The sequence below is a fragment of the Ostrea edulis genome, chromosome 1 (genome assembly GCF_947568905.1).
Source record: "Ostrea edulis chromosome 1, xbOstEdul1.1, whole genome shotgun sequence".
Lineage (NCBI taxonomy): Eukaryota > Metazoa > Mollusca > Bivalvia > Ostreida > Ostreidae > Ostrea > Ostrea edulis.
Genome location: NC_079164.1, coordinates 81,710,269 through 81,723,336, shown reverse-complemented (window position 1 = coordinate 81,723,336; position 13,068 = coordinate 81,710,269). Strand labels below are relative to the sequence as shown.

The 13,068-nt window shown below is 35.6% G+C and overlaps 2 protein-coding genes and 1 long non-coding RNA gene across 3 annotated transcripts in view; 2 read left to right on the top strand and 1 right to left on the bottom strand.

Annotated features, from left to right (window-relative positions):
- Window positions 1-3,375: 3,375 nt before the first annotated feature.
- Window positions 3,376-4,946, bottom strand: LOC125664953 (leucine-rich repeat-containing protein 4C-like). Its single transcript, XM_048897737.2, has 2 exons — window positions 3,917-4,946; window positions 3,376-3,665 (listed from the first exon to the last, which is right to left on the bottom strand). The coding sequence occupies exons 1-2, from the start codon at window positions 4,842-4,844 to the stop codon at window positions 3,376-3,378; spliced, it is 1,218 nt and encodes a 405-aa protein (XP_048753694.2). The 5' UTR covers window positions 4,845-4,946.
- A 1,167-nt stretch (window positions 4,947-6,113) lies between these two features.
- Window positions 6,114-7,802, top strand: LOC125671271 (uncharacterized). Its single transcript, XM_048906884.1, has 3 exons — window positions 6,114-6,891; window positions 7,155-7,220; window positions 7,525-7,802. The coding sequence occupies exons 1-3, from the start codon at window positions 6,114-6,116 to the stop codon at window positions 7,800-7,802; spliced, it is 1,122 nt and encodes a 373-aa protein (XP_048762841.1).
- A 5,219-nt stretch (window positions 7,803-13,021) lies between these two features.
- The window catches only part of LOC125679088 (uncharacterized), a 33,249-nt gene continuing 33,202 nt past the window's right edge, over window positions 13,022-13,068 (top strand). Inside the window, exon 1 of the long non-coding RNA XR_007371701.2 lies at window positions 13,022-13,061. This is a non-coding gene — a long non-coding RNA (uncharacterized LOC125679088). The remainder of the gene's footprint in view (window positions 13,062-13,068) is intronic.

Below are 13,068 nucleotides of genomic sequence, written 5' to 3'. Positions count from 1 at the left end.
ATATAGAAAATGGGTAAGTATCAAGCTCTTGTACATTTTGTTACGGAAGTAAGGACCCCTTCCCTTCAAGAGAGAGAGAGAGAGAGAGAGAGAGAGAGAGAGAGAGAGAGAGAGAATGAGAGGGGGAGGGTGAAAAACAACTTTAGAAATCATGTAATTGAAAATATGCATTTGATTTTAATTGTATTAGGGTATAAATCAAAACAATACATGTGATATACAGTATTTGAACACTAAATTAATATTCCGCATCACATATTCATACTCCAGTCTTATTTATAGACATATCACACATTCATACCCCAGTCTTATTTATATACACACCACACATTCATACTCCAGTCTTATTCATATAGACACATCACATATTCATACTCCAGTCTTATTGATAGACACATTACACATTCATACTCCAGTCTTATTTATATAGACACATCACACATTCATACTCCAGTCTTATTGATAGACACATTACACATTCATACTCCAGTCTTATTCATATAGACACATCACATATTCATACTCCAGTCTTATTGATAGACACATTACACATTCATACTCCAGTCTTATTTATATAGACACATCACACATTCATACTCCAGTCTTATTGATAGACACATTACACATTCATACTCCAGTCTTATTGATAGACACATTACACATTCATACTCCAGTCTTATTCATATAGACACATCACATATTCATACTCCAGTCTTATTGATAGACACATTACACATTCATACTCCAGTCTTATTTATATAGACACATCACACATTCATACTCCAGTCTTATTCATAGACAAATCTCACATTCATACTCCAGTTGTATTTATATAGACACATCACATATTCATACTCCAGTCTTATTTATATAAACACATCACATATTCATACTCCAGTCTTATTGATAGACACATTACACATTCATACTCCAGTCTTATTTATATAGACACATCACACATTCATACTCCAGTCTTATTCATAGACAAATCTCACATTCATACTCCAGTCTTATTTATATAGACACATCACATATTCATACTCCAGTCTTATTTATATAAACACATCACATATTCATATTCCAGTCTTATTTATATAAACACACCACACATTCATACTCCAGTCTTATTTATATAGACACATCACACATTCATACTTCAGTCTCATTTATATAGACACACCACACATTCATATTCCGGTCTTATTGATGTAGACACATCACACATTCATACTCCAGTCTTATTTGTATAAATATTCATACTCCAACCTAACTTGACTCCAAGGTGCTCCTCCATCAATGTTATCAAAGGTCTTAGGATTTAAGATAGTGATGTGATTCATCGCTAACGTGATGTTGAAATCTTTGGTATTTTGAATGTACGATGATTAGAATTATTTCTTGCAATGACCTCCTACGGCTTTATTACTAAAAGAGAGACAACTCAATACTATTGATAGAGAAGTTAAGATTGCTTTAAAATCTATATACAAAGTGTTTCAGATTTTAATCATTACAAAGAACCAACTCCAAGACCTTCAGGTGTAACAAGAACGTAACATAATTGTGAACAAGTATGCTACGGGATTTTGTATCTAAATTTTGTGCCATGGAACTTACTTTTGATTTTTGTTAATTTTAAGAGAGAAATAAGGAATCTGTCAATACGCAGAGCACGATTAACTCTCCATGCTTGCTAATCAAATTGACGTTGTTGTTTTCTTCAACATAACTGACTGCAGTGAACGTTATTATGTAATGACACTATATAATGTTTATTCAGTACATAAATCACATGATTTTTAAGTTTTCCCATGAGTTATATATTGGAATGTCATAATAAAACTGTGCTTCAGACAACGTCATGAAATCAGCATACCATAAATGTCCTCCCACGCACTGGGATTGGTTTTGAATAATAAAGCGGATGTTTGATAGTAATATTCTTCAAGAGACAAAAATGTGTCATTTCAAAACTACAGTTATTGATATTTTTTTCAAAGAAAACAATTTCAAATAATGACAAGACATCTCCTCAGGGAAAGACTTTACACACACAAGTTTGAAAATAATGATATGACGAAGCGTCGTAATTTTCAATTAACTTTTTTATGTTAATTTCCAAATGGAGAACTTCTTTGTTCAATGAAAAAGTGAAGATAACGAACAGTGATCAATCTCATAACTCCTATGAGGAATATATAATTATGAATTGGGGAATCACGGACCCCTGGATATACCAGAGGCTGGATCAGGGCCTAGGAGGAGTAAGCATCCCCTGTCGACCGGTCACACCCGCTGTGTAAACGGAAGTAATCAGTAGTCAAAATCATCGTTTAAAGAACGGCCTAACAATTTGTATGAAACACGTCAGACAGCATTTGACCCAATGACAGGTTGTATTGACGAACTAGATCGTTATAACGACCATAGAATTTGCGAAATGCTGACTTCGATCGAGACTGTTGAAACTACTGTAACAACAACTTTTTTTTGCAGTAGCCTGTCAATTCAAAAAGTGACTACACGCAGAACAAATATTACGAAGCAGATGTAGAAGACTGTGGTGTCTTTTATTTCGAGTTCACTGGGATATATCGAATCGACATATGAGAGAAAATTATTATTGTTAATAAATAAAACATCGTCGATACATCTAAATGTCGAGTTGAAGGCCACAGCAGGAGATTTTTCCTTCTCATGTAGAAGCCTTTGAATAAATTCTACCTCGTAAAAAGATAAAAACAAGTCAACCATCAAAGGAGAACAATCAATACCCATGGAAGTTCCAAACGATTATTGAATTGATTGATTATATATCGTTTAACGTCCATCTCGAAATTCTTTCACTGATATGGAGACGTCACCATTACCGGTGAAGGGCTGCAAAATTTAGGCCTATATTCGGCACTTACGGAACCGCCGTGGTGGGCATTCGCCCCGCATGCGGAAGGCCGGGGTTCGAATCCTGGCCGCGACAGACCTACGTCATTAAAACAGGTAGTGACAGCTCCAGTGCCAAACGCTCGGTAACAGGTGTGAATGTCACGGGTCCTCGGAGATGACCTTAAAAACGGATGTCCCGTGTCACACGTTTTTTTTACCTGTTTTAACGACTTAGGTCAGGTATTTGAACCCCGGCCTTCCACATGCGGGGCGAACGCTCTAACCTATAGACCACCGCGGCGGTTAAAATTTAATTAAAGGTCATTTACGATTACATGTACTAATTTCTTTGATCAGATAATTCATTTTGATGTGCAGCCTCACGTGAAACTATTCCTTTACATTTTACAAATATTCTATTGTATAACAACGCTTTATTCAATTCCAAAAATATAATATGTACATTTGAAGTCATTTGCAAAACATAAAGACTCAAAGTGCCTTTTTGACCTCCGTGCTCTCCGCTTGATCTGTGATTGCCCATGAGAGATTGGCCTTAGGAGGTGCCTTTTGGCCTCCCCCACCACCTCGTTTCAGGGCCTCTAAGACTCGTATTGCCTTTTCTCTCTTCCTGATTTCGATTTCCTTCTCGTTCTTGTACATAGCGCTGCGGTACGCAACGACTACTACAAAAGCGATCCAGGCCAGGACAAATGACACGGCGGTGAAAGTGTAAGAAATTATTTGGTACCACTCAAAACAGTCTATTCCGATGGCGATGCCTAGATAAAAACAAAATAAAACAGTAAAAACCATATAATTCAAGTGAAATACAATAAAAGACAAAGAGCCAAATGCACCATTTTAAATCAATTGTTTACCAGTGATTGTGTGTTCGTGACGATGTTGCATTCTTTATATCAACTTCTCTGACATCGTATCAGCCTGATTAAGCCATGTAATAAAGACTTAGTGGGGACACACCCTCTTCTATAGTGTCACTTTTTCTTTATTCTCCTGGATGGGGTCTTACCTGGTATGCTGTAGCAATTGTCGGTGCTTCTGCACTGTTCACCGAAGTATTGCGCAGCTCTTTGTCCGCCGCTACAGAGAATGCCACCTTTGATGCGCATGGAGTACGCAGAAAAGTGGTCCAGAAACCAGAGATTGTCACACGAGCAATCCCAGGCAATTCCGGAGACATCAACTTCTGTCAATGAAGTCATGTTTTGTAGAAATGTCCTTGGAAGGGTTGTGAAATTGTTGTTCGCCAAATTGAGTAAAGTGACTTTGTTGTTGTACAAAAACGTATTAGAATCGACAGTGGTGATCCCACACCCACTAATGTCAATGGCGGAAACCATGGAAAGCGGGTCGAAGAACCCAGAAGAGAAATTGGACCCTACTTTGACGTTCTTAATCGTAAGTTTTCCTTGTGGACTGGGAACACTAGAAAGCTTTGTGATGTTCAATCCAGAAAAAGTATCCGATTGTGTTGATGATATTATACCGCCCTCGATTGTCAAGGAATCCAGATTTTCGAATGTAGAAAAGGCATTACTTGGTATACCACTCGTGAAATTGCAGCCAGTCATTTTGACTTCATTGATGAAATTTAGATCTGTAAACGTAGTGTTGGAGATTTGTACGGAGCCTCCTGATTTACACCCAATTTCTAAATAATTTGTATAGTCTGCATTCACTGCTGAATAGTTGAAGACACTGAAACCAAGGAATAGCTGTGATGCTGAAATATCCCCAGTGACGTCATGAATAACCAAACGCTGAGGTTCGGGGTCGCTGAAATTGTTGTACTCAAGTGGAAGCGTAATTGAAGCAAAATCACAGATGTAGAGCCCCATTGAAGATGTAGAGGTATCATAAGTACATCCGCTAGGGGCAGTGGTAGACGATACTATTCCGATCAAAAGTCCAAGCAAAAAACTTATCAAGGAAGACATTTTGATGGCAGTCAGTTTATCGTGAATAGATTCCTTATAGTTAAACGTCCAACTCACATAATTTGGTGGTCTTTTGAATAACCATTTAATTTAATACTTACATTTCAGGTGTATAAATAATCTCTATTTGTCAATGAGATATAGTCCGTGTGCTGAATGTTTTCTTAAGGAATTAGATCAAGGTATGCTAAGAAAATATATTAGATACAATAAAAAGTTAGTTTTGGGTTTATAAAGGTTGCATTTAATCTTACGATTAATGTATCCCTGTGAACATTGAAAACATTCATTTTTGTTTACTTAAAAAAAAAACCCACCTCAGTATTTGTAACTACATTGTAGTACTGCCATCAAAGGGCAGGTACCTAAAATCATCAAAATGTTGATACAATCTAATTATGCAAATCCATGCCCTATTGCAAATCTGAATGGGGCATTATCTGTAATTTTGTCACCAAAAATTGAATTCAATGAAAATTGCTCTTTATCATATATTTCAGTAATAACACCAGTATTTAATTATTTCAAACACTTTTTAACCTCAAAACAGGCACACAAATGTGCGATTTTGACGATTAAATAATTATTGTCTTGCAAGATAATAATTCTTCCTTATATATTTCTTTACACTAGAAGTGGTTATCAAACGTAGTTTTTGTACAAATAAATGACTTTTTTAGTCATTAAGATATATTCCTATACCATTGAGAAATTTTGAGAAAGAAATGGTTGTCATTACTTTCACAGCTAATGCCTCTTTAAATGTAAATACAAAATTAACAACGAATGAAAATATGGTAAGGTTTGTATTTTACAGTATGGCATAAAATTGTAGGTTTCAATTCAATATGCGTAGAATTACTTATGACAACGTTAATTTGATTTTTTTTCTTTAATGATCATTAATTGAATTAATTTCATATGATATCCAGGGCCATTTACACATACAGTATTAACCCATTTCCGATTGTACATACGAAGTCGAACAACTCGTCACCTTAAAGTCACGTGCAGTGTAAGTCTTCTGTCATGTCCGCTATCTTTTGTATCAACAACTATTATTGCGAATTCATAAATGAAGTCCAAAAGTAAATACTGATCTGAAACATTCATTAAAGAATGTCAAAGATCGATTTAGTCCTCTGACAATACACAGTAATAAGGGAGGTGTTTATTCTTCCTTCAAATAGACAGCGAAATTTAAACCGCTTTGGAAAGGCATGTTCCTCACCAAAGTTTGCTAGAGCGCTTCGTCAAACTGAAACGAAAATGATTCTGAAAATAATAGTCATCCTGGCATTTCAGTCTCTGTGTCACGGAGCAACATTCCCTAGTGGTTGTACCTACGAGGAATATACAAAAGCAATAGGTGTTTATTCTTGTGACTTTACAAATGCAACATTTCCCGTCGCGCTTGGATCATTTTCGAGTCCAAACCCACAACGACTGAAAATCACATTTTTCACGGGTAACTTGGTAAGTGCCAGCGTCTTCTCGGGATTCAATGCCTACGATGTCTCCACGTTTGATACAAACTACAAAGCCTCGCTTGAAATTTCCTGCGCCACTTCGGGTACACTTGGGCTTGCTACAACCTCCTTTTCCGACATGACCTATATCCAGGAATTACGACTCGTGGGTTGCAATCTTAACAACGGGATCCCAGCCAACACATTCAATGGGATGCAGTTAGATTACCTAGAAATCGACAGGGGGATCATCGCCTCAACGGATGCATCAAGTCTTGCTGGCTTGACCATTCAGAGACTTGCCAGCGTTCCCAACCCTATCGGAGGCTTCACGATAAAGAATGCCCAACTGACCGCCGGAGAGCTGGCCACCAATTTCTTTTCTCCTATCACTAGTGTGGTATCAATCACCGTGGACAATGCAAATCTCGTCAATTTGACCACCGGAATGTTTTCTTCAAATACTGCTGTACAAACCATCAACTTGTCCCGGAATAAATTCACCAAGGTCTCCTTCGATCTTTTCAATGGTTTGACGTCCCTCACCTCCATTAACATGACGTACATCGACTGGGAGTGTACCTGCACAAATTTATGGTTCCAGCATTCACTCTCGTCAAATTATATAGACTTACATGGAAATATTTTGTGTATGTCACCTACAAGTTTTCAGTGTAAGTGAATATTCAATGAATCAATCAAAAGTGAAGACAACAGCGATGAATTTCGTTAATCCCACAATAAAATCATTCAAAATATCTTGAGAGAATGTTTTAAAAGTATCATAATATAGTTGAATTGTTAAAAAAAACCACCATAATTTCTGTACTTGCCATTCCAGATATGAAATGGACCCAATATTATTTCAATGAGTGTGAAAAGAAAGATTTTTGCTTTGGAGTTCCAGGTAAGATATCGAATGAATATGTAATCTGCCTTTAAATACAAAACATTCTTCCACATCTTGTCAAGTCAGTGGAATAGTTGAAACATTTTAACATCAATCAAAATTAACTCGAGTACCTTGATTCTGTCGTATGAAAGGTGAAGATAATGAACAGTGATCAATCTCATAACTCCTATAAGCAATACAAAATATATTGTTGGGCAAACACGGACCCCTGGACACACCAGAGATATCCTTCTTAAAATTGCAAAGAATTGTTTTTCTGTGTCTATTCAAAGGTTCAGAACACTTTCTACATTTACAGGCGTCGTGTCCGGAATCTTCTGTTATCAGTGGCATCAGATTTTATTCTACTTTCTCCTGATGATTGCTTTCGTTGTATCCGCAATTGCTGTGTTCATCGTGGTGAATGTTCGACGAAAGATGATGCAGATTATCCGCGAAATCGAGGCTAAGAAAAGGAAAGCTTACCGCAAGGTCAAAGAGGCGCTTGTTCGAGGAAGAGATGGCCAGCACGCGCCCGCATCGACCACCATGGGTGGCATGAAGGAACGAAAGTGGATAGAAACCATCGTGCCATAGAACAAGTGTAATGGAGTCCAAGAAAAGTTTAATTTAAACGTTATGTGTAATAGTTTTATTGTCTTATTTTGTATCAATGCTATTTATCATATCTTAAATATTTAGAATCAGATTAATATTCTCAGTGAAATGAGACAATGCCACACCAAACCTCATTTCTATCCTCTCAGATTGCAGCTGATGTCATAGGGGATAAACTTATTTTTAGGTATCCTCCCAACAGGCAATACCTATAGATTCACCGATGTTATTTCAGTAATAAACTTTTGTTATTGTTTGTACATGTAATTCTTGATATAAAGAAAACCCAACGCTGTGACAGGTAGTTGCCTTTTCAACTTGAAATAAAAAGAGATCATGAGAAAAATGGTGAAACTATGATATTAAAATATGATTAAATGATATATTTCTAGTTTGTTTGCATTATAAAGATATAAAAAAAACATGAAATCATTGAGTGAGTTGCAAATTACTCCTTACAATCACTGTGTTTATGCTTAATAAATTTTGTCATTCATCCCATGCTCCCATTATTTTTTATATTGCCAAAATACAGACACTTTCTCCTCATACAAACGGTTGTAGCTCTGTTGGCATGCATCCTTTCAATACGTTGAAAATCAATTCTCACGAGAGAAGTAAAATTCTTGCACCTATTCATGCTGATTTTATCCCTGTTCTTGATTAGGATGTTGGAGTGCATTTCAGGAACTTCATCGAGGATGCAACGAAAATGGTTCGTGTCGTTGGGTAATTTAATGTATAAAGCGCAGAGAAATTCTCTGCTTATGAATACCCACCTCCGCACCAGACTGGGGTTGAACCAAACCTCTCAGCAATGCGTGAACAGCGTGCTAGATGGCAGGTTCTAAGTGTTGACTTTTAAGACGATGAAGTTATACACGCACGCACGCACACGCGCGTGATCATGGATTAGCTCATAGGACGAATATATATTTTCATCAGTTTAGGATTGTTTTAATTGTTTGCTGGTAAATTTTTTGCTCTAATTTTCAAAGGACTGAGCTACATTTTATGACAAAAAATATTTTTCATTTGTGATGTTAAGCATTAAAATATAACTCATTTAAAGTTGACATCTACAATTTGGACCTTAATGCAAGGATAAATGCAATATTTTAGCCTTAACTCTGTGTTACGCAAACGAGACTTGCGCCTTGTTTTTATTTACAAACAAACCAGCGAAATGATAATTTTGTAATTTAAAGCATCGTTTGCACAGACACAAATTTAACTTTTTAAAGAATACTTGAAATGTGATATATAACAAACTTAATTAGATCGATAAACATACATTTTCAAAACTTCGTAAACAATAACACATCTCAATCTTTGTTTACATAACTAATTATGAACTCTTTATAAGGAGCTTCTGTCATGATGTATAACCTTAATTTTTTTGTGAAACCTTTTAAAACACAAGACAGTAGATTTTGATCATTAAAAGTGAAAAAAGAAAATTTTGGGGGAAATAATGAATCAGTCCCTTTAATCTGTGTTGCGGATAAATATAGGGTAATGAATAAATCAATTACTTTGATTCTCGACTCGTTACATTCGCTAAAAACTAAAGATAAGATTTCCTAATTTCAAAGTCTACCTTTATCACAGTTACATACGATTTATTTGAAATTCGTGTATGCAAGCACAGATTCATACGATTGTCATAATGTTTTGTCAGCAATATGTATAAACACACTGTCACCCGTGGTTACATAAATATTTACGGATGAAAAATTACCGGGTTATGATAAAATGTAAATTACAAATAAACGTGTTTTGATTTTACCAGAGCTTTAAAACAATTTGTTCTCAACTGCCACAGCTACTTTGTGAAACTGGGACTACTCTTTCGAGATCGAGTTCACGGTTAGAAGTGTAATCTGATCGACATGAGTTGACGGTTAGAAGAAGCATCCGTGCAGACGTACTTAAAGGATCTGTATTGAGGCCCCTTTTATTTCTAATTCATTTTAATGATGTTACAAACAATACTTGAAATGTAGCCTAAAAGTTTGGGGTGGTTTTGGGGTGTGTTTTTTTTACAAAGAGATAGATAAAAGATTTTTTTTCAAGAATGGTAATTTGAATATACACATACCCCGATATATAAATTCGTCACTATCTTGGTTTACCCTTTTCCCAAGATTTGTATTGAATACATCAGTGCTATTGTAAGCAGCGCATTTTTGTTAAGAAACTCAAATTCACATTCGGTAAAAATAATCTATCTAAAATGTACACGACATTTATTAGACCTGTCTTTGAGTATGCGTCGGGGTTTCCTTATCATAGCGTCCAAAAGAATCTCCGTATTAACAAACTGGATGAGGACCATTCATAATACGGCGACATATTGCTAAATCAAGGACTATGTTCGCAACATTTACAAAAATAAATATCCGTATTTCTAAGTAATATCGTGACCCCCAAAATAGAAAAAAAAATTGCATCCAGTCATCACTCTAGAAATAGTTAAAATTACCTGATGTTCTGAATAAATTGAATTCGCGAAGTTTGAAAACAAAAGAAGCAAGCGCCTTAAAAATCAATTCAGGAAACCCATACTACATGGAAATTCTATATCGTAACCATTTAAACACTTTTGAGTTGACAAACGAGCAGTTAATATAATTCACACAAAATGATGATACAACTGCTTTGGGATTTATACAGACAAAGTTTCATTGTTTTTCTTAATGTTGCCCTAGTGGAATGCATGAAGCCGTGATATTTTTCTTTTGGCAAAATACACGAAACAATCTCTTTGATAGACTTTTCAGGCAGGTCGATGCTTGTCTCACTGATATACATCTTACGCTCTGTAGAATTTTTACCCATAATGAAAACTTTCATTTTTTTTTTTAACAATCCATAAATTTATAAATGAATCTGGTTGATGCAATGTATCAATGCTTTTCGTGTAAAACATACTTCTACTTTCATTACTTACGTCTGTCACATCCATTCTATAATTTCAAGTGTCATAATGTACATTCGGAAGAAATAACAACAACTTGTAAATCGTCAGAACTTGTATTCACATATGAAATATGTTCATTAAAGAAATTGATTTTAAACTTTAAATGAATCGCGTGCACGTGGTGCAAGTAATATATACATATCTGTATATATGTATACGGTTTCCAAAGCAACGACTAGAAAGTCTGCACACAAATCGATAGCTGTGAAGGTTTGAATTATTGATGATAACATATCAACGAACAGCTAATATTCTGAGTCGATTCCAAAATAAAAAAATATTCCATTAGGTTCCATTCAGTGCGAACATTATTTTAAACAGTTTAAGTGAAAGAAGAAATATACGAGATACCGCATACTACGGCCAAATTATATAACTAATAAGCTGGACAGTTCGTAAGTAATATTTCGCATTATTTTTATTTACCCCCGATATCAAAGATCAAAGACATATTGTTTTTGTCCTGTCTACTATCATTCTTTCACTCTGCCCAAAACTTTAAACTTCCTCAAAACTTTTGAATGGTGAAGGATAGGGATTTCATATGTGCCTTTCTTGTGACAAAAACTTCCCTCTTTTGTTCCAAAGTTTTTCACTTTGTGATCTTGACAATGGAGTTTGACATTTAACATAAGTAATATCTCCTGAACTATTTAAGGAAGGACTTATTGACCTTGGAGTTTGACATTTAACATAGGTAATATCTCGTGAACTATGTAAGGAAGGACTTCTTGACCTTGGAGTTTGACATTTAACATAGGTAATATCTCGTGAACTATTTAAGGAAGGACTTCTTGACCTTGGAGTTTGACATTTAACATAGATAATATCTCGTGAACTATTTAAGGAAGGACTTCTTGACCTTGGAGTTTGACATTTAACAAAGGTAATATCTCCTGAACTATTTAAGGAAGGACTTCACATTATGTATATAAATGTCATATGACATGACGTTTCATTTGATACTATGACCGTTGACCTATAGCTTTGGCCCAAATTTCAAACCTTTAACCTTGCTCATAACTTTTGCATGGTAAGTGATAGGGCTCTCACTTTCTAGTACAAGACCTTTCTATTAGTACCAAAGTTTTTGACCTTGTTACCTTGATCTTGGAATTTGGCTTACTTTTATGAAAAGTTAGTTTAGCAAATATATCCTGTATATAGATAGCTTACAAGACCTTTCATTTTTTTCTTTGTTGCCATCGGTCAAACACATCTTGTTCATTGGTAAAAAGCTTATCAACAGGCCTTTGGGCTATATCGTTTACAACAGTCACCTCGTTCTTATAGATATATACAAGGTGGAAGAAATTTGTCAAAATTCGGAGCATACAACTTTAAGTTGTCATTTTCCAAAAAAAAAGGGGGGGGGGAGTTTAGATCTGCCAAACCGTGTCCACCACTTTACTCTCATTTTTGCTATTTCAGGGTAGTTATCGAAAAACGAAAGTAGGTTTTAAATTAATTTTACAATATTTACTAATCAAATAAGTTTATATTATAGGTCACGGACTTCACCTCACATATGAAACAATATTAAAGGCATAAGCAGTTACTCTGAAGCAAGCTTTTCGGAGTTAATTGGCAAAATTTATTAATTTCTAAGTATAGATTCAACATGGCGGAAACTTTGGATTACTCATCGTAGTGCAATACTACACCAAGGCCCTAAGTTTCGAAATCCCTGTTACGACCTTGTTCTTCAGTTAACAATTCTATAGGGTTTCCTACTATCGAACGTGCCCAACACTGCCACAGGAGAGTGGGCAATGACACTGCCACAGGAGAGTGGGCAATGACACTGCCACAGGAGAGTGGGCAATGACACTGCCACAGGAGAGTGGGCAATGATTCTAAGATTGAAGTTTCCACAGGACGTTTTATCACTTCTGACCTGTTAGACTTACAAAAGATTCGTGTTTGTCCAAACCATGCTAATTCTTTTGGATATTTACATTATTCACATTGTCATAAATATGAGACAAATGTAGCTAGAAACAAAAAAAGTTTTATCTTTAAAACTTTCCTCAAATCCAAAAGTAACCCTTCCTTGGTACTGTAATTATAAAAAGTATAAATATAAAGTTGTTCAGTAATAGCCCTTCAGTGAATAAAGATTAAGCTTGAGGTTCAACTTTTAACAGAGGAAGTGCACAAAACAACGGGGCTATAGATTAATTGCCAAACTTATGAATATATCTACATATAGAGTGGAAATCACCAGCCCCATAGTCGATTCAATGCACACTAAGGTAAGTC